The sequence below is a fragment of the Mycteria americana genome, chromosome 12, assembly GCF_035582795.1.
Source record: "Mycteria americana isolate JAX WOST 10 ecotype Jacksonville Zoo and Gardens chromosome 12, USCA_MyAme_1.0, whole genome shotgun sequence".
NCBI lineage: Eukaryota > Metazoa > Chordata > Aves > Ciconiiformes > Ciconiidae > Mycteria > Mycteria americana.
This window is the reverse complement of record NC_134376.1, coordinates 13,085,835-13,113,816: the sequence shown is the minus strand read 5'-3', so window position 1 is coordinate 13,113,816 and position 27,982 is coordinate 13,085,835. Positions and strand designations below refer to the sequence as shown.

Here is a 27,982-nt window from a genome sequence, read left to right as displayed (position 1 = left end):
TGTGCAGAAGCCATTTGTTACCGAGCAGCTGATTAAAAACTTGCCTTACTGAAGCAGCAAATCCTGGATGTCATTGACTTCATCAAATCCCACTTCCTTCCTTTCCCCTTCAGACTCTGGTGGAACTTTTGTTATAAGTTATATAGCCAATATATATTATATATTGTTATACAGCCAATGGAATAATACTACAAAAAATATTTGTTCACTTGAGAATATATTCTCTTACATAATTAATTTCTAATTTGTGTAGGTCTATGCGTGACAAAAAAATAGAAAAATAGGCAAAAAAGCTTGCAGAGCTAAACAGAAGCAGCTATAGGCATCATGATAGGAATGCACATGAATGAAGTTGGTTTTCAAGACTGTCTTATGCCAGGTAGGCACTGGCAAGGTAAGTGATGATTAGATGAATAAACATTCTGTCAGATGCTGCTACAAGCAAACCCTGAACACTATGAAACTTTTATGAGTTCCCATTTCATAGAACATCCTGCTTGTCATTTTGGGCCAATGGCAAGAGACACTTGCACAAGCTACCAAAATAATTTTGTATTGGTAGAGTCTGTGAACATATGAAAGAAATACTTTCACTTTTGTTAGACCAAATGGAGCTACAAGGTAGGAGTGTCCGCATGCTGCTTGCTTTATTCTTACTGATAGCCTGTTTAACTGTTTAACTTTATTCTTACTGATGGACTTTGGGACAGATTTGAACTGGAATAAAAAAGGAGAGGAAGAATTCTGGGGAGCACTGGAAATTGTTACTGCTGGGTCTCATCCAATTTCGGTTTCCAACCGAATAAATCAATCTGTTCCTAACTAGTGACAAGTGCAAGCTCTTCTTAGCGGTGACAAGTGACCGGTAAAGGTAACAGTGCTTATTATACAGGGGTTTCTAGAAGGGAGGTTCCTCTTAATTTTCCTCTTTGGAATTCCCCCTGAGCCTTTAACTTTTCTGCAGTGACTAGTCTGGCTTATTTCCTCCTTTCTGGTGTCACTTTCTATAAGCCCTGGGCAGCGATAGCAGCTTTTCTCGTTTTTTGGTACTGAATCCAGAGTGAAAGAACAGGAACTGTCCAGTTTCCTAAGGTCAGTTTTTCCTCAACTCTTGAATGCAGTGCTTTTGTCATGGTAAATTCATCTTATCTTACCTTTTGTAGATATTGGTAACTACAGTGTGTCAGTATCTGGACTTGTATTGCTTGAAGTATTAGTAGGATGAAGTCTGAATGTGGGTGAAATTTTGGAGATTTTTTAGCAATTTTGTTTTGCGGCTAGCCCTGTTACTTGCTCAAAAGGTTGCTGTAGTTTGTTTCAAACTTGTTAAGAACTTACTTGGTTTTTGTATATAAAGTGAAACTGAGGATCATTGGAAGAATCTGGCTTATTTCCTGTTTTTTCACAGAGCTGACAAGACAACCTAGAGCTTTACTTTCCCATTTAGGAGGGCCGAGAATCTGTCTTGAAGAAAGTCTCTCAGTGCAAATGTACTTTTTCTGCCAAAAAAGCTTATAGGCAAGGTGTCTGCTGTGCCACTTTATTTCATTTTACTGCTGGGGTCAGAGAGCTGGGCACAGCTGCGACACACAAGATGATACTGGATATGAAAAGGCAAATTCTGCTCTCAAATCACAACTCTGACACCTGCAGGACAGTATGTTATTAGTGTGCCTGAACTCGGCTGTCTCCAGTGCAAGGCTAGTAACATTGCTTTTATCTGTTGTGTTAGTCACTATACGGCTAAGTTCATTGAAAGGCAGAAGCTCCTTTTACTTGATATTTATACTTTTTCTAACTTCATTAAACTCATCTCTAAGGGAGACAAAGGAGAATGAGGCAGGATATAGAGCAGCTTTTTTTCCAGCATCATCTCTGTTCTTCTTCCTTTTTAGACTATAAAGCCCATGGAAGGTAACACACCACTCCATCAGCAAGATAAAGACTGTTGGTAAAAGTAGTATCTTTTGTTAAATCACATAATACAACAGGAAAAGTTAAACCAGCTTTCAGGTGTATAAGCCTTTCATAGATCTGAAATAGAAACTAAAACCTTCAAAGCTAAATATAAATGGAGCACCATTACTTGCAGTTTATGAATAATCAGGCCATCTCTGAAAGGAAAATCTGTTTGGTACCTGTGGAGCAGAGGAATTGTTAGTGATGGATCTGAGGAGAAGAAAGGCAGACAGGTGACTGTAGCATGGAGGGGACTTCATCCCTCCGCGCTGCTGGCTTGCCCACCTCCCAGAGAGCGTTGCCCCAAAACACTGCCTGCGGCAAAAGCCAGGAAACGCATCCCTGCCTTCTGGTGTGTGTATTGTGCACAATGACATAACCTTTGGGGGGTGTGGAAGAAGACAGAAGACTTTCTAAAATTGCTTAAAAAAAAAAAAAAAAGGCTTTAAAATTGTGGCTGATGATACTGAGCTTTTAGCTCAAAGTACCAGTGTTTCACTGGACTCCTTATTTAGAGTTCGATATAACCTGGGTTTTGTCAGCTTGCTTCACTCACATTCATGTGTAGCACGTAATGGGTCTGGGGTGTTGCAAGAAAATAACATTTCTTCAGCAATCTTTGTTTTTAATTTTTCAATCTCCTGTCTTCACAGCAGTCCCACTCTCTTATTTTTCTGTAATCTAAGACTTGGAGCTGTAATCTTATGTCATCCTCTGGTTAAGAAATGTGTGATTTGCATGGCAGTACTACTCTTTTCTATGAATTATCCTCACCTTCCTAAACTGGTAAAAAAATTAAATTGCAGGGGGGTTTCCTCTGTTCCTGAAATGACTTTACATATTTTCATTTTCTTAACCTCTATACTCATGTGCGAGATTATTTTATTACCTGTTAGTTCAGATGTCAACAGGGTTTTGGGAAGGAAACCCCCTAACAGATCTCCTCAGAAGCATCTACTTTATTTTTGGAGTAAATGTTACATTATTGTCTGTATAACCCTTCTCTGTTCTCTTAGATACCATTTGATTTTAGTTAGTAGCAGACCCCATGCCTGGAGTCTTTAACATGTTGATCCTTTAAAATATAAGACATGGTTAAATCAAATTATTGGGGCAAAATGATAAATCACAACTGCCTCCCTTATCTTTAGAAATGTAAAATGCCCCATCTAACTCTTAAGACTTGTATGTGATTTAAGTGAACACCTACTCCTTCTTTAACTGGATTCTTTGTCCTGGTATGGTGATGTTCACTATTTCTTTTACTACTTTTCCAGCATTTTTAATTCATATGATATCACTTGGACTCTAAAAGAGCACAGAAAAAAACACTGAGAGTCTTAGAAGTGAATCATATTGTTGTGCTGTATATGCAGAATACAGCGCTAAAGCAAACGCATCCCAAGTAGAAACCTTGCTGTAGCAGGTATGCACTGAATCATTGCAGAGGTAATACAAAGGGAACACAGGTCTACTGAATATAGCGAGGCAGCTGGAGTGTATATGCTGCTGGAGAAAGGAGGTGTTATTCAAAGATTTAAAGAAAAAAATCTGTCTTCACCAGTGTCCAAACAACAAAGGATTGAATTTTCTGAATGGCATGGAAATACATTTAGAAGGATGCCCCGTCTTCCCCCCACCCAGCACGTGCACTTTGTGCATGGAGGCCTGCCGCATCCCTGGGGACTTCAGTCCTTTCTCTTGCAGTTCTGTGCGGGGTCTGTCTTCCTCCCACTGAGAGCTGGCTCTAGCGTTCACAGCCCTAACACAGAAATTATTACAAAATTTTTCAGTTCTCTGATGTGAAAATGTACCAAACACCCGTTTTGGCAGCACTGTATGGGACCCCAAAGGAAATGTATTATCAGTAAACTAAGTTAAAATCATGTAGGAAACAACAGAGAAAGTGCTGAGCAGTATAGCGCTTATTCATCTTTGGTCTCAGGGGACTGCTGGGATGCTGTGAGAAAAAAGGGGAAGCCCTGGGAAAGGAATTGCTGTTGTAAACAAGCTTGGTAACGTCTGGTTTCATTTTGTGTGCTCCAGTTACAACACGCAGCAAAACACTCACTGTTCCTGAGGTGTAATTCTCCTTGCTTCTGGCTCTTTCAGTGTAGAAATTTTCATCTTTCAGAAATTCATTTCTTTTTTCCTACACCCTTGGACAGAGTGTTTTCCATGGTGGCACCATGATTTTAATGCAGCAAAGCACAGCTGCTATTAAGAATTTGTTGGTTCAGCTACAGAAAGAAATCGCAGCATCCCAAATCCATTGTAGTCAATACAAAGACAGCTATGTATAGATTTGCATCAAAACCAAAGGAATGAAGAAAAAAGAGGGTAAGCTGAGGGCCATTCAGACTGGTGAAACAAAAAAGACAAGTAATCAAGTTTTTCATTCTTGAAAGAGTGGCAATCTTCATTCTTCCCAAGGTAGAAGGCTATGTTTCTCTCACTCCTGTGCTCCTGGGTTATAGCACCTTTTATGTTCTAATATTCAGCTCTCCAGCCAGACTTGCACCAGCAAGCTTTTCTTTTGGTTGCCTCCTGACTTCCTGACCGTTGTAGCTGAAAACATTTTGCTTTACTTCTGTATTTATCCACAGGGAAATGCTATTGAAAGAAGGGTTTAAAATAACAAAAGCTCTTAGGACTATGACTTACTTAAAGCTTAGTTACATGAAGATTAAGTAGGCCTACTTAGTGTCTTTCCATAGGACTTGCCCTTTTCTTTGTCTGCTGTAATGAAGCAGTTTACTAATCACTGAACTTGGAGTGATGTATTTGTCTGTCTTGCATTCCCTTTATGGCTTCTGCCCAATTACTTCTCTGTCTCTAACGTGAAAATTATATTGACTCAGAGGTAATGCTTCAACAGTGTTACTCACAAAGTCCGGCAACCTGGCATTCTGAAAGGCCCAATTCAATTTAGATTTTACATTAATTCAACAAAGGAAGGGGCAAAGCAAAATGTTGCAACAAACAAAAAATTTAATCTGGTAGGTTTATAACCTCATTCTTGGTTCTCATGCAGGTTTGTCAGCTTCTGCTTTCCATTTATAGCACAGCAGGCAATAATGTCAAATTTTTGTAATCTTGGTAACGTAATGAGGCCACACAACATGAAAAAGGAGAACTATCTGAGTGTAGGTTATTCCTACTTGTGGGACCTCACTGTGTCCACCTGCTCTTCTAAGTTCTGTCTCTAGATTCTGGTGTTTTCGGCAGCAGAATGCAGAGAGGTCCATTTCCAAGCTGTTCAGAGGGACAACCCCATAGAGGGGTAAGAGGAATGAAGATTAGTTTATAACAAAGCAGCATGTGGTAGTGTGTGAGTAGGTCTGCTCTGCCTTCTTTCATCAGAGCTGCAGTGTTAGCTGTATTTATTTCTCTTTCTTCATGTTGCAGGTAGACTTCATGGTACAGCAGGTTACTCCATATTTGCACACCTCAGGAAAGTAGATATGTGCAATCAGGCACATCAATGGCATTCTGCTAAAGACAGAATATTTGAGAGCCATATAGTAGTTTGTCCTTCATTGCAAAATATGGTGCTTGATGCCAAGCTGAAACTTTTTATGGTTGTGGTGTGTGGACGCCTATTTTAACAGGATATGGTCCTCTTAAAAAAGATTGTTGATATGTTGATAAAGATGATGAATAACCAAGTAGTGTTATTTCACTACCTGTGGAATATCCAGGAGGAATGTTTGAGCTTATTCTAGTGCCTGCTGCAGTAACTGGAAGGAAATAGAAGGGATTTAAAATGACGTGGAGGAAGAGATAAACTTTATCAAGAAATGTAGCTACAGCAGTCTAAGCAGTTCTCATATAAACATGGGTGACTGGAGCAGGAAGCACCTTAGATCAGTCAGATTTGTCTGGATACTGCATGGCACTCTGCTTGAAAGGCTATAGCAATTCCCACTCATGAGTAGGTACGTGCATGAGTTCTGAGGGGGAAAGAAAATTGATTAAAAAATAATTGTGATAGATTCCAAAATGTCAGTGAGTGCCCTGTTACCAGAAACTAATTCCCAAGGTGACCATGCCATTCTGTACACAATCAACCATATGTTTTGGGAAAGAATTATATGAAATAAGTGTTCTACCTTTCACTGTTCCTTCTTGTGCTGAGGGGATGTCTCCTAGTGCCATCTCCAGGGCTTAGGAACTAGGTGTAGCAGCCCAGCCAGAAGCTGCTTCCCCTGCGAAGAAATTGTCCTGACAGTAAAGAATGGGATTCTTCTTCCATCCTCTTCACTGCAGTCTCCTCATTTCCCCGATACCTGCTGGATCTGTGCTTGCATCATTTATATCCTGATAAAGATACAGGAGTTGCGACTTATTCAATACTTGGCACTTTTGGTCCAGGTGGTCAGACTGCAGTATCCCACTCCCCTGATTGGAGTAAAAAATAGGTAAGCCTCATTGCAAGCTGTATCTGGATCTATAAGTTTAAGTAACTCAGGGTTATACCTCAATGCAAGACTTGGTAAGCAATACCAGTTCCACTGCCTTCAGATCTCAGTGTCTTGTCAACAGAAAGCCACAGTGCAGGACTTGTAGTTTTGGTTGGCAAAAGCTATGGTTTTGTCATAGCTAACTGTTTTGCAATTTGATTTCAGACAACAAGAGACAAATCATGGATTCAGCATTTGCGTCTGAAAATGGCTATCTTGATTTGCTGCACAGTGATATTGATCCATTGCATCTGTATACTCTCCTTGATCCTAAGTCATCTGGAAATGAAGAAGGTGACTTCTCTGCAGGTTAGTAAAACACTAAAAAATGCTTGATTAGTTTAGTCATCATGCTATAAGTCATTATCAGCTCCTCTCAATTATGTAGCCATCTAATGGCAGTTTATCATGGTGGCTGGACTAAATTCAACAGACACTTGGTCTTACGATAGGATAACTTTGTCTGTATCTGTATATAAAATAGTGACTGCTTCCAGAAACTATCATGTTTTTAAAATATATATTTACAGCTTCCTGCTCAGTGAGTCTAACAAAACATACTATACATGTCACTCATGAAGGTGTGAGGCTAATGTCTTTGTTTTGGATATCATTCCTGTAAGTAGTTTATTTGCAAATGTTCCTATCGCAAGCTGGCCAAGTGTAATTGTCAACACTTTCGTAGTTTCAAGCCAAAAGCTTTGCAAAACAGAGACTTTTAGATGAGTTTGTGATGAAGCCAGTCTGCAAGCAAACTAGCATTTCATTTCCTTCTGAGATCCTAAGGCACCAACACAATGGACTTTCATTACCAGATGCCATTTTACAGCTTTTGGGGGCACAGACCAATGATTTTATGATTCTGTGATAGAGAAGAAAGCAGAAGGGCCAGGGGGTAAAGATGATAGTTTCTTGCACATAAGTTTCTACAGGTAATCAGATTACGAGGTTTCCCTGGTGCTCAAACTTTCTGCTCCTGAATTTGCGTGGAGGTTGTGGAACGTTCTGCTCTCCCTGAGTTTGGTGGCATAAAAGTGTGAAAGTGTATCTGTGCTGCTGACTGTGTTGTGGAGCAATAGCTGAGCTTATTTTAAACAAATGAGCTGGACTGTGAGTTGAAAGTGGCAATGAAAGGAGAAGAACAGATGTATGCCAGATATGAAGTCCTATAGCTCTGTGCCCAATAGGTATAAAACGTTACCAAATTGGAGGATACCACCTCGCATCCTTGTTGCTTTCATGAATGACCAGTCTCAGCAGGTACATGGGCAAATCAGTGGAGAACTGAGCACCTGAATCTGGAATCATCTTTGTGATTAGTTATTTCCTAGGTTGAGCTTTGCTCTCTCAACTTCTGACTGTTAATAACACCTGCAGGAGTGTGTCTTCACTCCCATGGCCTCACTTGCTCAGTGACTTAAAGTAGGATGAATTAGAGATCAAGGACTGACTCTTGTTATATCAGAGATGTTTCACTGATTAGAATACTTTTGACCCTTAGCAATGTCTGAGATGATGTAGATAAACTGAACATTGTCAGGACATGGCGCCAGTTATTGGAAGCTGGACATCTGCGCTGTGAAGATGTTAGCATGGTCCCTGGCGTGTTTTTGGCCTTGGCCAACTAGCAGCTTCACAGGCAAATTTGTAGCTGCAGTTCAGGGGTTAGCATGGACCCAGCATCATTCTGAACAGGGAATTCAGATGGTACCACCATATCCTGAAGAATAAGAAGGTTTAATAGCATAGATTAGTCTGGGCCATGTGTGTAGGCTTCAGTGTCATAGAACGGATTCTGGAACTGTTTTATTTACTAGGCAAGATGAAGTCTCAGAGTTTAGCAAAAGAAAAGAGTTGATTCCTGGTTGACTATAAATTACTGAGAGTTCAGTTCTCTTCCTACTTAGCCAACGTACAATGAAGAGCCAAAGCCTTATGCTGAAGTAACAAATCTGCCTTTTCTGCATGTCCTGCTATCTGTTTTTTTTACTCCTTGGTTATGGTATTCATTGAGCCAATGCATACTCCGTTTTAATTCTAGATCCTGAAGTTGATGCCAGCAACTATGATCAGTTCAATAATATAGATTTCCTGTGTACGATGGAAGATGGTGAAAAAGAGGATGAATTGTATCTCTGTTCCAATACCATAGAAGCTTATGCTAGAATAGGTAAGGAAGCAATTTTTGTTTTTTAAATCATTATTTTCCAATCACTTGCTATAGCTATTTCTCACAAATTCTATTTTCAGTCTAAAGCAGTGGTGTGTACTCAAGTGGCCTGTCCCTCATGCATGGTAGATCTAGCCAGGGTACCTAAACCTATGCATTGTGGGGAAACAGATGAACAGTAGGTTGTGGTTGTTGGGGGAAAAATCTCTCTATTAATGGCTCCTTCTGCTTAATACTTCCTGTCTCAACTTCTCCTTTCTCGTGTTCTTTATTTCCTGAACAACAATTTACAAGAAAAACTTAATTTAACTCTTCAATTTCACTTATACCACAGAATTCTGTTAATGTGGGTAAGCTTACAAGAGTTTTACTGTGAAATTTACTGTGTCATTAGTGCATTCCTTTTTTTGTTTCTTTCCTTCTTGCTAGCTGAATTAGCAGAATATGTGCTCAAAGATCAGCAGGAGAAGCAGGTGGAAGACACTTTTGGTAAGATTTATGTGGCAAAGATTAATTTTCTCCATGACAGTGTTCTGGCTAACATCTGCACTGTACTTCATCCCCACAATTTGAACACTAGTAACGTTTCTATACATTTGGGATCCTCTTCTTTCGCCCAGGAACTGTGTCCCAGGATTTTCTGGCAAACTTTGAGGATTTTCTGTATTTTTTCTGGCCTTCCTCAAAGATGGCAATTTTATCTCTGAACAAGTTGCTGATCACGTCACCGTGGCCATAGTGTATGCACAGCTTAACTGTCTAGTGCAGTATATGCCCTCAGTTAGCATCAGACTTATTCTGAGTACAACACGGATGATATACTAAGTTCATTAAACCTGACTCACTCAGAGGATTTAGCATGCATATAAATGCAGTTCATGCACACTTATTTCTGTCCACGATACACAGAACTGCCTGAGGAAATGTGTCAAATTTTACTTCTCTCCCTGATCAATGCAGCAACGGTATGATATACATGTAGTAAATGATTCCTTCATTCAGTGCTGGACCAGAGATAATTGCTTGGCTTTTGGTACAAAATCATTGTTTTGGTAGTGGCACAAATGCAGCTGTTTACTATTTCAGAATATGCATATTAATATGTGGCTGTTGGGAAATCCATAGAATCAGAAAGATTCACAGAGTATCTGTATATCGTGTTTTATGTTTGAGCAAAGTGATTTGGAATAACTTAGCAAAGGTCAGTCCTTCCCTAGGACAATTCTGGCTACAGGAAGCTCACATGACTTTTTAAATGCTTTTTACTGCTCCCTGGTGTGTTTAGAATTTGGGGGGTTTTGCACCTAATGGCAAAATTTATAATTGGTTTTAGAGGAAATGAGATACAGTATTAGTACTTAAGTATTTGCCAGTAGAAGAATGGTATGGATAACTTCACAGTTCTTACAACACAAAATATAAAATCTGTTTAGAACCCTTTACTTTGTCTCTTATAGTATCTAATCCTTTTTGTACATAAAATGAGTAACTTTACTAGTACTGAGATCACACTGTGATACAGCTGTGATGTTTTATCCTTTGCTCGTCATTAGAGCATTGAGAAGTATTTATGTTTTATTAGCCACTGACTTTATGGCAGTGGATTAATATTTTGCAGTTCAGAAACTAACACAGGGTGAGAGAATCTGCATTCAGAGCTCTGTGGGCTTTCTAAATCATATTGATCTGGATACGTGTTTTACCACATGATTTGTTTTTTATCTTCTATTTGGAGCATATTTCATCTTTGCTGCCTGTTGGTGTGCTTCTCTTGCTTTTAACTCTTTCTGTAATTTTTCTAGGAAAACAAAGGTTGACGTTTGGCAATATTTCATGTTTTTAGCAGGGAACCTTATTTTGGATGAAATGGCTGCTGAAAACACTGAGAAATTTACTGACATAAAGATGCAAAAATGTCACAAACGAAGTAAGTGAAAAACAGTGAGAGTTTGAAAAGCTGTAGTGTTTGAATTCTAAATTTGCATTACGGTACTTTGATTTTAACACAGCCTCAATGCATCTCTCATGTAGTTCTTTGCTGCTACAGCCAGATGTGCTTTCTCTGACTTTGCTCATCCTGTGTGGGCTGGAAGTGAAAACAGCTCCCCCAAGCACATTTGTTACAATTCACAGAATTTATTGTCCTGTAACATGACATTAAGCATGTTATATTTCTTCCCTTTCTTTAATAATCTATGTGACACTGTTAACTTTGTTTTCAGTGCATCTATAGCTCAGCAAGCATTAGCTGAATGATTCCCTCTTTAATAGCAAGAACAACAGCAAAAATCTCTGATTTACTGACACAAAAATCTGCAGCCTAATTGAAACTTCACAGTGAGAGTAAAATAATATGAGGCTTTTCACATGCATGTTTTATACATTGGACCTGTACAGTTCTGAAATAGCTGAATTGAAACTGATAACACCCCCTTCTACTTTAAAAAGTTAAAATAATTTTCCATGCTGGAAATTTAAAATTACCAAACTGGTTCAATTTTTGTCACTTACTATCACCTTTCTTTCTTTCAGCCTTCTTAGGCTCTGCAGAGAGTTGCTCTGATGCTTCAGAACCCAAATACAAGAAAATTGGTAAGTTATTGGCTGAATAGGAAAAGATTATTGAACATATATTGTCTCATGTTCCAAAGTCTCATCCTCTGTTAGGTATTGTAACTCTACGTTCTAGGGAAAGTTTTCTCTCAGATTTGATGATACAGCATTGTCGTGCATTTTCATGTTTCTACTTCCAGCAGAGTAGAAATTACTGTAGAATCACATTCTTATACACCTCTGACTAATTCATGATGCAACAAATCCATGCCCTCTTATCAGTAGCTATTAAACCGTGCATCTTAGGACCAACTACATGGTAGCCTGGGAACAGTTGGATCCTTACGCTTCAAAAGCATATGTTCCTGCCAGGTTATAGAGAAATTACTTCCTTAGCATCAGCAGAGGCACAGTTGAACTCTTCTAAATCCATCTGAGAGAAGAAAACAAAACAGTGGAGAATTGGGTCAGTGCCAAATTTTGTAATTTTTATCACATACATCTTTTGTTTATGATGGGTAATGTGACTCAGGCCATAGTTTGGCATTTCCTGGGTTTGATCCTCTTTGTTCTAAGTGTGACACCTTCCAAAAATCCAGTGAAACACCCTAGTGAAAATAATAACTGTGAAGAGACGGCTTCTTGGCCCAGCCCATGCTATACAGTCCTTTAAACCAAAATAAGAATGGGAGAAAGGGAAATTTCTGGGTGTTGCACACTGTTAGACCATCTACAAAGCAGTACCTGTGGCCAGCAGGCAGGCTGTAACTTGTTCCCTAGGTGTAAACTGGTGCTAAAGTTCTTACCCAGCTGTAGCCTAAATGGGTGTCTTGGGTATAGCTAAACCAGCAAAGTACTCTTCCAAAATCCATGTGAGAGCAATCACCTTTGGACAAATACGTTATACTGTGTTTTGAAGTGACATATGCATTACTGTATGCTAGCACACTTCCCAAGCCTCCTAAGGGGAACTCTGACTGTACCAAACCCCATGGGCTGTGTACATGTCAGGGTGTGCAGCCAAAACCAGTGTGTAACCTAGAGACCCATCCAGAGAGTGCTTGGATCACGGGACTGCACCTCAGCAAAATTCAGGCCAGCAATTGCCCAGCAATTGCTAAGGAACTGGCGTAGACTGGATGAAAGTCATAGAGAGGACACATGTGCACTGGGACTGTGACCCAAGCTGGTTTTCCAATATACATATCGACTTCTGGGGGGGGGGGGGGGGGGGGAATTGAGCAGAATTAGCTGTGAAAAAAATACATTTGCTGGATCTCGAAAGGTAATCAAGAGTTCCTACTGAATTGGTACCTGGCAGTTGTAGTTATTCAGACACAGGTAAAGTTCCTGGCAGTTAGTACCCATTAAAGGTGGATTACCTTCTATCTGCTTAAATTCCTTTATAGATTTGGTGCTTTTTAAAGCCTAGGTTTATGCCACACTAACAATGAGAGTTTTCAATAAGGAAATGGCACATCAGTTCCTGATTTAAAAAAATAAAAACCAAAACCGTAAAAATCCCTCACCCTACAGAACTTGCATTCTAGTCTACAGTATCATCGCAGAGCTGACAGGTGCTTTGTAAAGCTGCACCTATCCTTTTCTGGAAAGTGCTCAGAATATTATCACTCTTTCTACCTTACTTGACCCAATGAAGGTGCTGAGGGAAGGAATATATACATAAGGCAGTATAAGTACTGGGTACAAAAAAATCTAATTGACAGAAAGATGAGCTAGTGACAAAATCAGGAATTTATTTAACCTGTCATAAAATGAGTGTCACAGTATGATCCTGCAAAGGCAAATGTATCAACTCTTCAGAAGTATAAGACTATCTACAGTAAAGAGGATAACGGTTACTAAAGTTCAGAGTGGTAAGCCAAGGATGAGATTCTTTCAAAGGAATTGAATCAAATTAAACTCAGATTTGCCCAACTGTTTGTGGGTAGCTATAACAGTACCTGATCTTCTCTGACCATAGCAACACAACAATCCTTGGATAGGAAATTACGTGGGAATTTCACATGCTGATTTACACACAAGCTGAAAAACACTTTTAAAAGTCTATTTTTATACCACAGTAAAAATGAAAGATTCCTATAACAAAATAATATATCAGTTCCTGGTAAACAACATAAACACATCCCACCCTAAAGAGCTTGCATTCCAGATGACAGTGTACACTATAGTGGCACAAAACCCACACAGGTTTGTAGCTCCTGATAAAACATTAGACTGCAGAAAGCAATGAAATAGAGACTTAATTGTTGCTGCTAGACAGGAGAGGGAAGAAAAGCAAAACCAACTCTGAGAATAAGGGTGTGGCAAAACCAAGGAAACTAGCAGACTAGTTCAAATTAAGCAAGTGTATCTTACTTGATTTGTAAGAAACTTTCGATAAGCAGATGAAATCTTACAATGTACCTGAGTCTCCCTCCTCATTTGTCGTCTTGAAAAAAACAAGTACTGCAGGCAAACTGCATCTTGTAAAACTCAGGTGTTTGTGACTGTTCTTTGGGAAACCCTCTTAACACAGACCAGTTATCCTTACAAGCACTGCAGTGTCTAAGTAGAGAGTCAAGATCCTCAGTTTATTGTACTTGGGCCTCTCTAATCTTGTGCAATATTAAGGTAATGAACCGTGCTTGGGAAACTTAGTACAGCCAATGTAAGACCTTGTTATGTCTTATCTGTCGGTCATCCGTGTGTAAGATCATTTACATCTAAACACATCTGAAGGTTTCTAGAAAGAAGACAGGCCAGGAAAGATGAAGAAAAAGGAAATGAAAAGAGTGAACTACTGGAAAAAAGTGATCTATTACAGAATTTCATAAATACATTTTAGATTTTGAGACCTGAGTAAATTTCGAGAAGCTATTGTGAATTGTTCTTGCTTTTGGAAAATCAAAACACAACTGATCAGAATCAAGTGGTTTATGATATCTATTGAAACCTCTTCTTTGGCCCCCTTAACTTCTAGCAATGAAATAACTTTCTCCTTTTGTTTTGCTTTTTTTTTAAGTGGAAGTCCCTGCAGTGTCTGCAGGGAATGGCAGTTTCTTAGCTATGCCTCTCAACAGCCATCCAGCTAGCTCCACCTCACTAACTAACCAGCACATGTCCTTTTCTGTTCCTGCTACCAATGTGTTCGAAAGAAGTTTCATAATTCCTGGTATGTACAGTACAACTATAGATGTGCACTCATACACAGGTTGATTTATACAAGGGAAAAACTCTCTCATAAATCTGGTCATTGACTATGAGCAATGCAGGGAAAACAAGTTTGGCAGCTGTTTCAATCAAGCACTTAAAAGTGCGGCAGTCACCAAAAGAATGAAAAATATTCAAGGGAAATTAAAAGTGCATTGCCCCTAATGAAATAGAATGAGTCTTTCATAATTGGTGAAGTACAGGTTAATAAATAAGAGAACAGAGTTATCTACTATATTCTAATCTAAACAATTACTTACTTGTCTTAAGAATAGGAAATCACAACATTTTCATTAATAAACTTTCGTTTAGTTCCAATTTCTTTTTCATCCAGCGGTTTGCAAAGGACTGCAGGATAATTATATTTGCAATAGGAGAGCAAAATCTACGTTGGAATTTTGTTCACAAAAACTGAGTACTAATCCAAATGATGGGCTGTGTAGCCACCTTGCCTTGATCATGTTGTGTAGCTCATGGTACACTGGCAAGTGCTAATGACAAAGACACAATTCAACACCTTTTACTGTTAAATCTATGCTGGAAAGGAACCAAAAAGCAGTGGATAAATTAGAAGTCTTGAAGTATCTGATGCTAGCTGAAACAGCACAAAGTAGCAGAAGAAATTTTGTCACACCTACAGAAACTCAGAGCTATGGCTGATTAAATTGCAAGCACTGCATCATCAAAAAAATTTCCCAGTGCAGGTTTGGAGGGAGGATGCTTGCTAGCTGCTTGTACAAACTGCATGATGTGCAATTATGTGGGAAAGATGTAGTGCAAAGGATGGTAAAATTAATTCAAATACATAATATTTACACATTTTTCTCTCTTCTGGATCTCTGGTCCACATGTTTACAGACTTTGCCTTAAGCACTTTTCCTTATGTTAATCGAATTTTGCTTTAGACTATTGAAAACCAGTGGTCACTAAAAGCTGGGTAATCCCTTGTATTTCACATTCATTGTACCTTTTAAAGTTTTTGTTTAATGGATTCTATGGACCTCATGTGATCCTACGAATTCTGGTTCATAAACTCTCCACTGGGAATATTTGCCCAGAAGCTGCCAGAAAGGATAAGTAGCTTTTAGAAAGCTTTTTCTTCCGTAGAAACCTTTAGAAACCAGGAGCCTTTAGAAACAGAAGAGTAATTATTCTGCACTCATTTCAGGATCTTCAGCACCTTTGAATCCAGGGTGTCTACCTGTCTGCGCGAAAGGGAGCCAAGAGAATACAGGCTTTGCAGATCCTCCTCAGCAGATACTTAACTTTGTTCATGGAAATGGCACATCTGATGTTATAATATATCCAGGTAAGAGCAATAACCTTTTATCCACATAATTAGGCAGAAAGTACTGGAAAAATCAATGCTGTCAACAAAGTACTAAGTTCCCTCATTTCAGTTACTGATAGCTGTGATAGGCTGAAAACTATAATTTGTTTCTTGCCAGTGCTGACTTCTTCCATGGAAACATTTATATCCCCAAGTTTTCCAGTTAGTTTATGTGGTACGTAGAAAATGAATTTTTATATATACAGTACTTTGGATTGCAAGAGGGAGCATATTGCTTCTGCCCAAAGCCAATTCTCCCCTCCAGGCTTTACTCATATTGACCTTATTGAGGAAAATAAAAGTTAATGGCATTTCCTTCTTTGTATTGATCACTGGCTGCTTAGTCTAGTCCAAAATATAGAGCAGATAAGGGGTTGAAGAGCTACTGGTTCAGCTATATATTAGCAGCCAATCCTATGAAGTCCAGTTTCTGGAAGAAGTCTTCTTGTCTAGTTAAAACCATACAAAAGCCCAGTGTGCTTGAGCACCATTGGTAGTGGAAGTTGTGCTGGTACTGGCATGGCCTGAGTATCTTAAATGCTTGGTGCTGGAAGCCAGACTGCAGTCAGCTCACATGGAAGCCCCAAAACCAAAATGATGACGACTTATTTAACTAAACAATACAGAAGCCTAATATACAGAAAGGCTTATAAAGAAATCAGAGCCTTGGTCAGGGTATAACAGTCCCAGCTGTGGTAGCAAACTTTCCTCAGACACTTTTCTTCCCGCCCTGAGAGCTGTTAGAACAGGGAGTTTGATTTCAGTGGTTATTTAATTTCTGCTGGCTGCGTACCCTGGTGATTACAGCTGCTTGCAGCTTAGTACAAGTGTTTTGTTGCCCTCTGGTGGCTAACACCTCCCAAAATAGCAAAATTTTTAAGTGGGGATTAATAGGCAAATACCCCTAGGTTTGGGGAAGTATTTGTAAACGATATATACTACTTATGTGAATACACAATACTAATAATTCCAACTGATTTCCAGCAGCACAACATATGTGATTATGTCACAAACCTCAGATCTCCAAATGAGGCAGAAAAATTAGCATGTAAGCTAGCAAGCCAGTCTCTTTTCCTTTTTTAAAAATTATTAACACCTGATTGATTTGACCAATGCTGCTTCCCATCTAAATGTCTCATTACAGCTTGTCTTGGTTTTCCATTCTGTTATTTTTATTTAATAAAATAAATAGGAAACAAAAACCAGACACTTGCCTGAAAACAGGCACGTTCCCTCTTTATTTAATATCTTAAGTCGATTTTTCTTCTACAAGGAGAGCTATCTCTATATCAAATGTATTCTTTCACCGGAAAAAGGACTTGCTTATTAGAAGTCTGTGGGTGCTTCCCTGCTAGAAGCAACTTTGAACTCTAACCATTCCACCTGTTGCTGGCATGCAGGGTAGGAACTGATTTCCAGATCTCTGAAACTTTAAGATTTGTATTTTTTTTAAAACCACATTCTACATCAAGATGAACCAAATATTATGGTAATAAATACATTTGTATGAATCTAGGGAGATCAACCTGGTTTTGTTGGTTTTGTTTTTTCCACATCTCCACTGAGTGTAGTTACCATAAGACTATTGATGAGGTTGGGTTTGTTACAGTCTCTGTCAATTTAAATTCTGTCCTGCATCTGCAAAGCTTTTCCTACCAAAAGTTTTGTCAAAACTGATACTCTGTCATTATCAGTCTGTAAATAATAAGCTTTCTCTGAAAAATTCCCAATTTCTTTGTGTATGGCAGACACTGCTCATCCAGCCAAGTGCAAAGGTCTGCCGTAGTTTGAAAACAAACAGGCAAAAAGAAAGAAAATTGGACAGTGACAGTACTTTGTCAAGAAGAGTAATGGGTAAATTCTGTTACCAATAGTCACTTCTCTGTGACTTTCATCCTTAATGCTTGGTTACAAGGTGTGGAATAACAAAAGAAAGCTATTGCTTTTGATGGCATAAAGAAGACCAATGTGTGAATGTGAATTTATGCAAAACACTGACATTTGAAAAGAACAGTGGATGTCACCTTGTTATGATAGGTCTTCTGCTTCATACAACTATCGGAACAGCTGTCATCTTGTTTGGTGTCATACTTTCTGCAACAGTTCATGTCAGCTGAATTGTGCTTGTGTGAGGATTTTTTCCCTTTCCCCTGTAAAATAACCAAAATATCTCTTTCTCTGGATGATACATAATATAAGTTGCAATGAACTTGAAAATTTGCGTTAGTCTTATTGTTAAAATTAGTAAAGCCGAATCAATGACTATCTAGGTGTCTTCCTCAAGTATATTGTTTTGTTTCTCCACGTTTAGAAATGCTCAAAGAAGTCCAAGTTCCCATAATTCCTTCTGAAGAACGTTTCAAAAGACCAAGTGAGTTTAGATCTCTTGAACTTAAAACTTCCAGTATTTTTTGGCTAATTTTTCTGTTTCTTTCCATACAGAAAAGCTACATGTTGTAGGGTTGTTATTCAATAATTTGTGAAGCTGTTCTGCGTGTCTGAGCACAATTTGTGTTTTTAAGATATTAGACTTGTCTACCTTTAGATATCTAGCTGTAGTACCTACTTAGGAGGTCAGTGTACTTAGCTGGTTTTATCATATGCGTAGATACCTCCAAAATTATTCAGTTCATAGGTCTAAAAGTGTCTATTGTGCCTGCACTCCTAATTTAAGTACCTGCAGTTGCATGGGATAAATCCAGACCTACATGCTTTATGGGAACTGATGTATATTGACCATATTACAGTTATGGACTTAAATCACCCTGAAGCAATGTTGTAATTTGTGGACTGCTTTCTTCAGTTTGTGTGTGCTTTTTATTTCTCTAGAGCCAGTGGAAGCTTTCCGTACATCACTTATGGATTATTTCCAAGATGTATGCAAATCTGTGTCCATGGAGCGTGAAGTAACTCTTGATCGCCTGTTTATTGATGGGACGCTTCTTCAAAGCCAAACTGAAACCAAGACTGGGAAGAATAGTGTAAAAGCAATGGAAAAGGATCTGGTAACTTGCAGTCTGCAAGGGAAGGAAAAGGCAGCCCTTAAAAGAAGCCAAATATTTCAAATCCTGGGAGGTAAAGACTTAGAGACTAAAGTGATTGTGGTGCTGGGAAAAGCAGGAATGGGCAAAAGCATTCTTGTTCAGAAGATCTGCCAGGACTGGTCCAATGGAGAGTTTTCTCAATTTGAATTTGTATTTTGGTTTGACTGCAAACAAATAAGCTTGCCTGAGAAACGATACAGCCTGAGGGATCTGCTTCTTGAATTTTTTGTAAAACCTCAAGAGGGAAGCAAAGAGATCTTTGAGTATATATTGCAAAATCCTACTAAAGTCCTTTTGGTTTTTGATGGTTTTGAAGGGTTGCACGATCATGAGAATTTTCCTCGTTGCTCAGCCAGGCAGCCTGAAAAAGACTTGTGCAGTATAAAGGAGCTGCTTTCAGGACTTATCCAAAAAAAGATACTCAATGGTTGTACTTTATTACTTACAGCAAGACCAAAAGACAAGGTGTACCAGTATGTGTCCAAAGTGGATAAGACTATTGAAATAGTAGGATTTTCCCCTCAGCAGAGAGAATTGTACATAACCAAATACTTTGAAGGATTACCCTACTGTGATAATGCACTGAAATTAATCAAAGAGCGTGAGTACTTGTTCAGTCATTGTTACAGCCCTGTTATGTGTAGATTTGTTTGTTTTCTCTGTGAAACAGTACTTGAAATGGGAGACAAAAGCCTTCCTTCAACTCTTACTACAGTCTTCCTGAAATTTGTTCAGCAAAAGATAATATCTATGCAAACAGATGTTACAGCCATGCAAAATCAAGACAGTCTTGCTACACTAGCCCGTATAGCCTGGTATCTTGGAGAAAAGCACCAAAGTGCCATGAAAAGTGATGATCTTCCTTCGAAGGAAGTTAAAGAGTTTGCTCTGAAATATGGATTTTTCCTGCCATTTGCATTCCCCAGACATTCAGATGGTGGAGAAGAGGAATTTGGGAGCACATTCTCTGATTTTGTCATTCAGAATTTCTTGGGTGCGCTTCACCTTATGTTAGCAGAAGAGATCAAGGACAAAAGTCTAACAAAGTACCTGTCTTTTCCATCCAAGAAGAAAAAACCTTTTAACTGGTTAGATTTAGTGCCTCGATTTTTGGCTGGATTGTTGTTCCTCCAGGATGACCCCTACTTCTGCTCCCTTTCAAATAAGGATGTAAAACAGTCAACCAAGAAGCAGAAAACACTCTTGAAATATATTAGAAGGCTGCCGATAAATGAGCTCTGTCTGGAGAGGTTACTTGAGCTTTTACATTGTATTTATGAAACACAAAGCAATTATCTTTTGCAGCATGTGGCCTTAAGGCTCAAGCCAGACCTGTCTTTTCTGGGCGTAGTTCTTACACCACCTGATGTCCATGTACTGCACTGTATTTTAAAAAGGTCAAGAAAAGAGTTTTCCTTGGATTTGCGAAACAGCAGCATTGACATGCAAGGGCTAAAAGACTTGGTTGGCCTAAAGAATGTGGCATCGTTCAGGTTGGTCATTCTTTGTAGATAGTGTCATTCATAGGACTGTATGTAGATGACACTTGCATGCAACAACAACAGTCGTATCTGTTGATTTCACATGTTTTGTCGCTTCACAGGGCCTCCCTCAGTGATACAGTCAGGCTCTGGAAGTCTTTAGAACAAACAAAAGACTACGAACTGCTGAGAACATCAACAGAGAAATTTGTTCTTGATCCCTTTAAGGCAAAGACAATGAAGGACGTCAGTGACCTTTCAGACCTCGTAGAGATGCAGGAGAAGATGATCAATTGGTAGGCTCATTTATGATCAAAAGTCCTCTTAACATACTAGCAAATTAAGAAAATGGGGGTTCATTGACAGTGCTGGAGAATAGAGTCCTCTGTTTGTCCAAAGGAGAAGTAACTAAGGCAGTGCAAGCTTTTGTATTAGAGTGTTCTCCTACCCAGATGTGCGGTGGTTGTCATGGCAGGGAGGAGTAATGACAGCACCATGCAGAATATCTATCAAAACTACCAATAAAAAAACCCAGCTGTCTTTTTTTTCCTTCAGATTTCTTTTTAATCTCCAAGTATGCTATCTTCCAGTTGCTTTCAGTTACATAACTTGTGCTAACTGATTTTTCCCCCCTGTAGCACCTGGGCCATAAATGAAGGCTTGTTTTGCACTGGTCACAAATGACCTGAGTCGGTCCTTTACCTCAGGAGGTAAAAGCTTGTGTTATGTCATCTGTAAACCTTGTGTTTCATTCCTGCTCATGATGTGGCTAGGGGATTGGCTGCAATTAAAAGCATGCATAAATAAATTATTTTGTTTGGGTTTTTTAAAATAAAAATAGTGACTTCCATTTTAACATGGGCAGAGTATTTTGATTAAAATATACACAAAATAAGTTTCGTGTTTGACAAAATACTTGATTTAGAAGAATGTATTTTTAAATTTTATTGGAAAAAGAGCAAATGACTGCACTATGAAAGGCAAGTATCAGATTGAAATTAATTGAATGAAGAAAGGTTGGAGCAGAAGTTATTCCGAAGTTCCCTGGTTCCTCAGTTAATGCAGCAGTGGTTTATTTCCTGTAAAAGTTTACGAAGAAATTGTTTTTAAAGCACTGTCTTGGTTGCTAAAATATTTCTCATACTCCGGTTCTACTGTGATTTATTTAGTGTGCAAGATGCATCTGGTTGCAGCAGCTATGAAATTCCTGCCATCAAAAACCTCAGAAAACTAGAATTTGCGTAAGTGATATACCTCTCTGTTGATTGCTATATGATTACATTTAAGACTGAGAAGTCATGGATATTGGCTACAGTCATTGAACTGATGTATAGTTAGTTTGTGGTAAAGCATTAAGTAAACCCCATTTATTTCTATTTTGCTTTTCTCAAGTAGATTTATTAAGTTATGGCCAAAACTCAAAAAACATCATTTCTGGCTCCTGCAGTGATACAGATCAACACGGTTGTATCAATTTTGTTTGATTTTACTACAAGTTAGCTCCTTACCACCAGCTGTAGGACTTGTGCCACATGGTATAAAATATCTTGATCGTGATCCAACTACCTGGGAAATATTTTTTCCCCCAGAAATGCTCAACTTTTCTATCTGAGTCTTCTGCTGTAATTTTCTGCCCTGTCAGAGCTTAGGCCATGAGAGAATAAGGGCAGAGAATGCATCCCAAATAAAATATTTAGCACCATTTTCCTGGAAGCAGGAAGATTGACTTGGAAACACTGACTTCAAAAATGAGGTGTAGTAATGTTTCTTTTTTCCCACAAACTGTAAGCAGCCTCCAAGGCTATTCTATTGTTTAAAATATCCTGCCATAGCGTGTGAATTAATTTGGGCAGAAATTGCACCAGTGCAATGGAGAACTCTCATCAGATCTTCATCTGTTTCCTGCTCTTCACATCTGACCCAGTCTTGAACTGCTGTGCTTGGCCTCACTTCTGATTTTATGCTGCTTTCTCATCTCATTTCTTCTCCTACTTTCCCTTTATTTTAAATTTTTGGTTAAAATTCCGATCCTTTTAACTAGGCCGAACTTGTTCTGATACCAAGGAAACTCCAAATAAGAGGTTAGTGTCGGAGGGACAAATGCTTGGAGCTGGAATATTAAAGTTCAATTTATGCTTTAAGCTGCAGTAAAATCTTAAGTTGATCTGAATTGCCAATAGTTGGGGAAAAAAAAAAAGATAATATTTTTTTCATCTCCATTATCAAGATTATAATACTTAAAATGAAAAACCAGAAAAAAATAGAGAAAGAACAGAAATACAGGAATCTAAAACAAGTGAGATGAGTCTTGCAAAGAGTAACAAAAAAGTGGCAAATGCACATACCACTGCTTCTGTGCAAGCAGCTCTACTCTGTCTGACCTTAGCCTTGTGGGGTCCTCATCTGAAGGCTTCAAAGCAGAAATCCATGCTGCAGATTGTAGGGAATGGCTGCTTCTAAGGAGTGTAAACTAGCTTGCATTTGGAGCTGCAGGGGAAGAACTTAAAAATTCGTAAGTTTTGCTGTTTCTGAGCACATGAAAAAACTGCCGCATGTCTATATTTATTTTCTTCCAGGCTGGGTCCAGTGTGTGGCCTACAGGGATTCCTAAAACTTGTGGAAATTCTTGCAGCATTTCCATCACTTCAGCATTTAGAGTGAGTAATGCTAAAGATTAACCTTGCTAATGTTGCTCCTCAGCAGCCCTTGATGATGGGGGAGCTCATGTACCCAAGAAACATTTTATTTGCCAACAAGACTACTTGCTTTGATGAACAAACTGAACAACAAAAACATTCAGAGAATATAACCGCAGACTAAAAGCTAATGCTCTTCATCTCCCTTAAGACACTTGGTAGTGGTTTGTTTGATACCCCTTCAGTCACTTCCCCATGTATTCCTCAGTGGTTAAAAGCTGTGGGAAAGGTTTAGTACAGAGCCCCACGGCGTGCTCCCCCTTCCTGCCATGGCACTGATCAACACTGCCTGCAGATTACTTATTTCTTCATTCAAGCTCCGTAACATGCCCGAGCCCCAGGCTCCCTCATGGTGAGGTTTCTGAGGGACTGACGGTCTCTCCCCAGGAGAGAACAGACTCCCTCCTGAACCAGAAGCAGTGTTAAATTTGGGGGTTAACTTCAGTATTTGTGCTGGTGCTGTGCACCTTCCAGTGTCAACGAACACCCTGAATTTCTGGTACAACTTGTAAGAGATTGAGTTTTGTGGATTTGATTCATATAAAAGATACTAAAAAAAGCCATACTCAGCCGGTATCTGGTTTTGTTCTGCCCATGTATTTTCACAGTCTTTGTTCCTTTCTTTACCAGGAGCAGTATGAGAAATAGAGTTTTAAGAACTCCAGTTACTATTTATTCTCTCATATTCATGTCAAACCAGCTGACTCTGAATTTTAAGCTTCTTTGCGCTAGAAACAATTGTAGCAACAATAGTCAATATTCTGCTGTCATCTCCGTGGGAAGATGACTGGGTTTTGAGAGGGCCTTTGGCCTTACTGGCTCAGCCCATTGGCCATGTGTCTGTATTGTATCTGGCCTTTTCATGATATTTTGGGAAAACAATAAAGCTCTAAAATTGGAATGAGTCCAATGTATCCCAGCGTTGTCTGTCAGATTAGAAGGGGATCCATTATCTAAAATTGTGACTATCTAAAACTCTTTCCATCTGGATACTTGAATGAGGAAAAACTTCATTTCTAATACTCCCTATCTGGAGGAGGAGCTGTTTAGGCAGGGATTTACAGCATCTGCTGGATTTTGTGAGTTCTGTATTTCTGTGTGCACAGGAAATCTCTTTTCAGCATAGCTGGAACACAGCTATTTCATAACCATTTTAATAATCTTCACTGTATGCTAGAAGCAAGGCATTAAGTGCTACCATTTGCATATCAAAGGAAATGGGTCAAGCCATTCAACTAGTAAAAAAAAAATTTCTTACATTGTACATTTGGGAAGCAGAAAGCTGCTTTTTAGAGAAGCTGTAATTTGTGTGATACTTCTTGCTGATTGAGGCTACTGCAGAGGAGCTTCTCAAGATATATAGAGTGGTCTCTGAGGTGAATAAACCACAAAAATTTAGATTAAAAGGGAAGCTAATTCTCTCTTTGTTGTCACCCAGCCTTGATGCTCTGAGTGAAAACGGCCTAGGAGATGAAGGAGCAAAGACTCTATCTGAAGTCTTTCCAACCCTGAGATCACTGGAAACGTTAAAGTAAGTGCCAGGTTAACAGTTCTGGAAAATTTTGAAAAGAAATAGATTAAACCTAGAGCCTTAAGGGACTGTGTGTTAACAATTATGGGCACAACTAACCTATGGGTATGGAAGACCAATGAGTCTATAGACATGCATAGTCTGTACATTCATTAGAGAAATAGGTTAATCCTATGGCAATTCCTTATTTCATTCAAGGGCCATAATTTTCTTCTTCCCTGCATTTGGTCTAAACAGACTGTCCAAATTATATAAAAAAGACATCAAAAATGAATTTTCCCCACATTGTAATAAATTAGAATAAATGTGCTCAACTAACAAAGTGATATCATTTACTGTAGCTTATCACAGAATAAGATAACAGATGTGGGTGCGGAGAAACTAGCTACAGCTCTTCCTTCCTTGTCTTCGTTAAAGACACTAAGGTAAGTAGTTGTATCCTGTTCAGTTGTTTTATACAACACCTTGCTATCTCTGTCAGAAATTACTGAACATGGAACAAATATGTACACTGTGCAGCAGCCAAGCTTTTGACTTCATTCTTGCATAAAGCCTTTAGAGAGAAGAGGAGAGAAATATATGACCCGGTGTAGATATACAGAATGATATCTCAGGAATATAACAAGGACTGTACTGATTTTTAAATCCAATCCATAATACCCACTTATGAATAATACCCTGTACAAATGTGCACCCAGGGCCATGATCTACTGCAAGCTTATGTGGAGCTTGCTAAGCACAGTGCTAAGGCCTAAGCCAGCGCCGAGGTGGTGTGTGTTTGCTGATATGGGACCAATGGCCCATCCCACTTCATTAAAATGTCTGGCATAGGCCTGAATGAAGTGTCTCAGTAGGGAATGCAAGAAACTGTGGTGTGCAACTCTGGAATAATTTGCTAACGTGGAAATCTTTTGAATGCTGTGCCCCAAATCTTTGAGCTTCGTTTTCTTGCAGATTTCTAATTTGATCTAATGTAGACAGAAATGTTCTCATTATTCATTAAGAATCTAGACCTATTTTTGCTGTAGCTGTGCTAGCTGAAGAAGTGATGTGGCCATTTGCCTTACTTGATACAGAAAATATGAAATTGTGTTTTAAATATTAACTGCAAATAGGTACGGATAAATTGGAAGTTAAGATGTACCAACCAAATCTGAAATTCCCTGATCTAATATATAACCTGTTTACATTATCCATTATTCAATTGTGACTGTACCGGTTTGGTTTTCTGCAGCTTATACAATAATAGCATTTGTGATTTTGGAGCAGAAAATCTTGCAAAAGTTCTTCCTGCGATGGGATCTTTAAGAGTGCTAGAGTAAGTATGAAATCTTTTGAGATGGTCCAGGAAAGCTTACTTGCTTGGATACTGAAAATTCAAATCTTCCATGCTTGGGGTAGAGGAGACAGAAATGGAGGAAGAAAATTTCAGGGAAATTTCACAGGGAAAATGTGCTTATGCAGAGTCCAGATAGTCAGTGGTTAGAAAGGATTAAGGAGCGGTTCACCATAAACCCCGAAAAATCAGTTTTAAGGTGGGAGAATAAGGTCATGGGAAGTTGGAGAAGGACCTCGGGTACATAGAATAAGGAATCCCTCAGATGAACTAACTTAATGAAGTTCCAGTTTGACCTTTTGAGTATTTTATTACAGGTTTTTTGAATCAATGATCTGTTTTGGGTTTTTTTTCCTTTTTCTTTCTTCCCCCATCTGCAGATAAGCCCGTATAGTATTTTTGATTTTGAATTAAATCTTTGATTTTACTGCTATATGATGTCATCTGGATTAACATTTTTTTTTCTCTCAGTGTTCAGTATAACAAAATAACTGGTGTTGGAGCCCAGCAGCTGACTGACAGCCTACGAAAATGTCCCCATATAAAGAACTTGGTGTAAGTCTCTTGATACGCTGTTTGCTGTATCTTTGTTCTGTAAATTGGGTTAGAATTCATGCTAAAGCTGTGTTCTGTATTCATCAGATTTATAAGAGGCACAAAAAAAGACATCACCAAAATACAAAAGCAGTCACAGAAATGTTAAAAATGTTGTCTCTGGTTTCAGCTGCATTAATTTCTAATCATCCCTGGCAAGCAAGCTTGTCCTGCTTTAAGCATAGTTTACACGGACCTCTCTTTGTTAATCTTCTACCCACCCAGAGTACCTGACCTACTCTGTGCTGCAGGACTTGTATTTGAAGGATAAACAATGAGCAGCCATCATTAAAGGTTAAATAAACTGAAGCTGCCAGTACACATTCAAGGGAAGGGAGTTTGATGGAAAGCTAAAGAACACTTATGGAGACAGGACTGTCGTGTGTCCAATAACCAGAGTCAGCCAGGTTATGGGCGATTGAACTGCTTTCTTCTCAAGAAAAATGCATTTTCATTTGTTCCATAGCTTAAATACTTTTATAGAATGATATTCAAAAGGGAAAGGCAACTTTAAAAAAAAAAACAAAACAAAACCAAAACACAAACATACCAAACACACCAAGAAAACTGTGAAGCAAATTACACTTATTAAAATCTCTCTCCTTTCTGAATTTGCCCTTACAGGATGTGGAATCCCACCATTCCCTATGGAGTTCTCGAACACCTTCAGCAGCTGGACTCTAGGATCAGTGTGTAGATTCAGATGATCCCATAAAGGTAACATAAACTCTGGCTCCGTGAAACAACAAGATTTGTTTTTCTGGCAGCTGTTGATTCTGGTCTCACTGGCAGCAGGCACAGTAACAGTACAAGTGCATGCATAGCTAGGTAAAGAGATGCTGCCCTAGAGTGGCACAGATCAATATCACATCAGGCCCCCTTTCTCCCCACTCGCCTTGCATCCCCCGTCTCTGTGGCACCAGCACTAGCAGACTGCAAGAGCTGCATCAACGAGAATGGACTTCTTCTAGGACTCCTAGTTCAGCGCAGTTCAGTGACTGGCAGCTGGCCTGCTTACCTTCTCTTTTCTTTTGTGGAAAACTAAATAGCTCTGTGTACTTCTCATGTTTAATAGATGAGTTCTGTACCCCTTAGAGATTGTTTTGTGCCGATTTTAGTAAGTTCTTCCACTTTTCCTTTGTTTAATACAAATCCTCAACAGCTGCTTGTCTCGCTATGAAGCTGTGCCTATATTGTACTCAGAGCAGACCATTGGTTCCTACATTCCTTGTTCTCAGTCTGTTTTGTGTGGTTTAGCCACTGGCAGCCACTTTTACTTCATTGATTCTGCCTGCAGTTTCAAGGATCCTTGAAATAATTGCATCATTAGCAATTTGCTAACAATTTGCTGGTGATCACCAGGATCTGACTACCTTGATGCTCCTGGACTGAAGGAACTGCAGCACGCATGAGAATTTAGGGTTTTGTGTAAGATTTCTGCTCCCAGTTTTCTGCCATGTGCTCCTCTTGCTCTTAAAAAAAAATTACGCAGGGTGCATCTGTGAAATGATCCCAGTGAAGAAGGAGAAGCCAGAGTCAAGCCAGACACCAGATGCCCTCCAGCTTTCTTTCAGATGGCAAAAAACACGTTGCAGAGTTATCGCCAGCTGCT

The 27,982-nt window shown here is 39.0% G+C and overlaps 1 protein-coding gene across 1 annotated transcript in view; it reads left to right on the top strand.

Annotated features, from left to right (window-relative positions):
• CIITA (class II major histocompatibility complex transactivator) overlaps positions 1-27,982 on the top strand; it is a 44,855-nt gene that overhangs the window by 14,900 nt on the left and 1,973 nt on the right. Inside the window, exons 4-20 of the mRNA XM_075515275.1 lie at positions 6,588-6,731; positions 8,464-8,592; positions 9,022-9,081; positions 10,436-10,519; positions 11,125-11,184; positions 14,171-14,320; positions 15,527-15,667; positions 18,000-18,059; positions 18,518-20,225; positions 20,336-20,509; positions 21,383-21,454; positions 22,790-22,870; positions 24,348-24,440; positions 24,782-24,865; positions 25,675-25,758; positions 26,248-26,331; positions 26,995-27,087. Of these exons, the coding sequence (XP_075371390.1) occupies positions 6,588-6,731; positions 8,464-8,592; positions 9,022-9,081; positions 10,436-10,519; positions 11,125-11,184; positions 14,171-14,320; positions 15,527-15,667; positions 18,000-18,059; positions 18,518-20,225; positions 20,336-20,509; positions 21,383-21,454; positions 22,790-22,870; positions 24,348-24,440; positions 24,782-24,865; positions 25,675-25,758; positions 26,248-26,331; positions 26,995-27,067 (3,281 nt within the window). The 3' untranslated portion in view covers positions 27,068-27,087. The remainder of the gene's footprint in view (positions 1-6,587; positions 6,732-8,463; positions 8,593-9,021; positions 9,082-10,435; positions 10,520-11,124; positions 11,185-14,170; positions 14,321-15,526; positions 15,668-17,999; positions 18,060-18,517; positions 20,226-20,335; positions 20,510-21,382; positions 21,455-22,789; positions 22,871-24,347; positions 24,441-24,781; positions 24,866-25,674; positions 25,759-26,247; positions 26,332-26,994; positions 27,088-27,982) is intronic.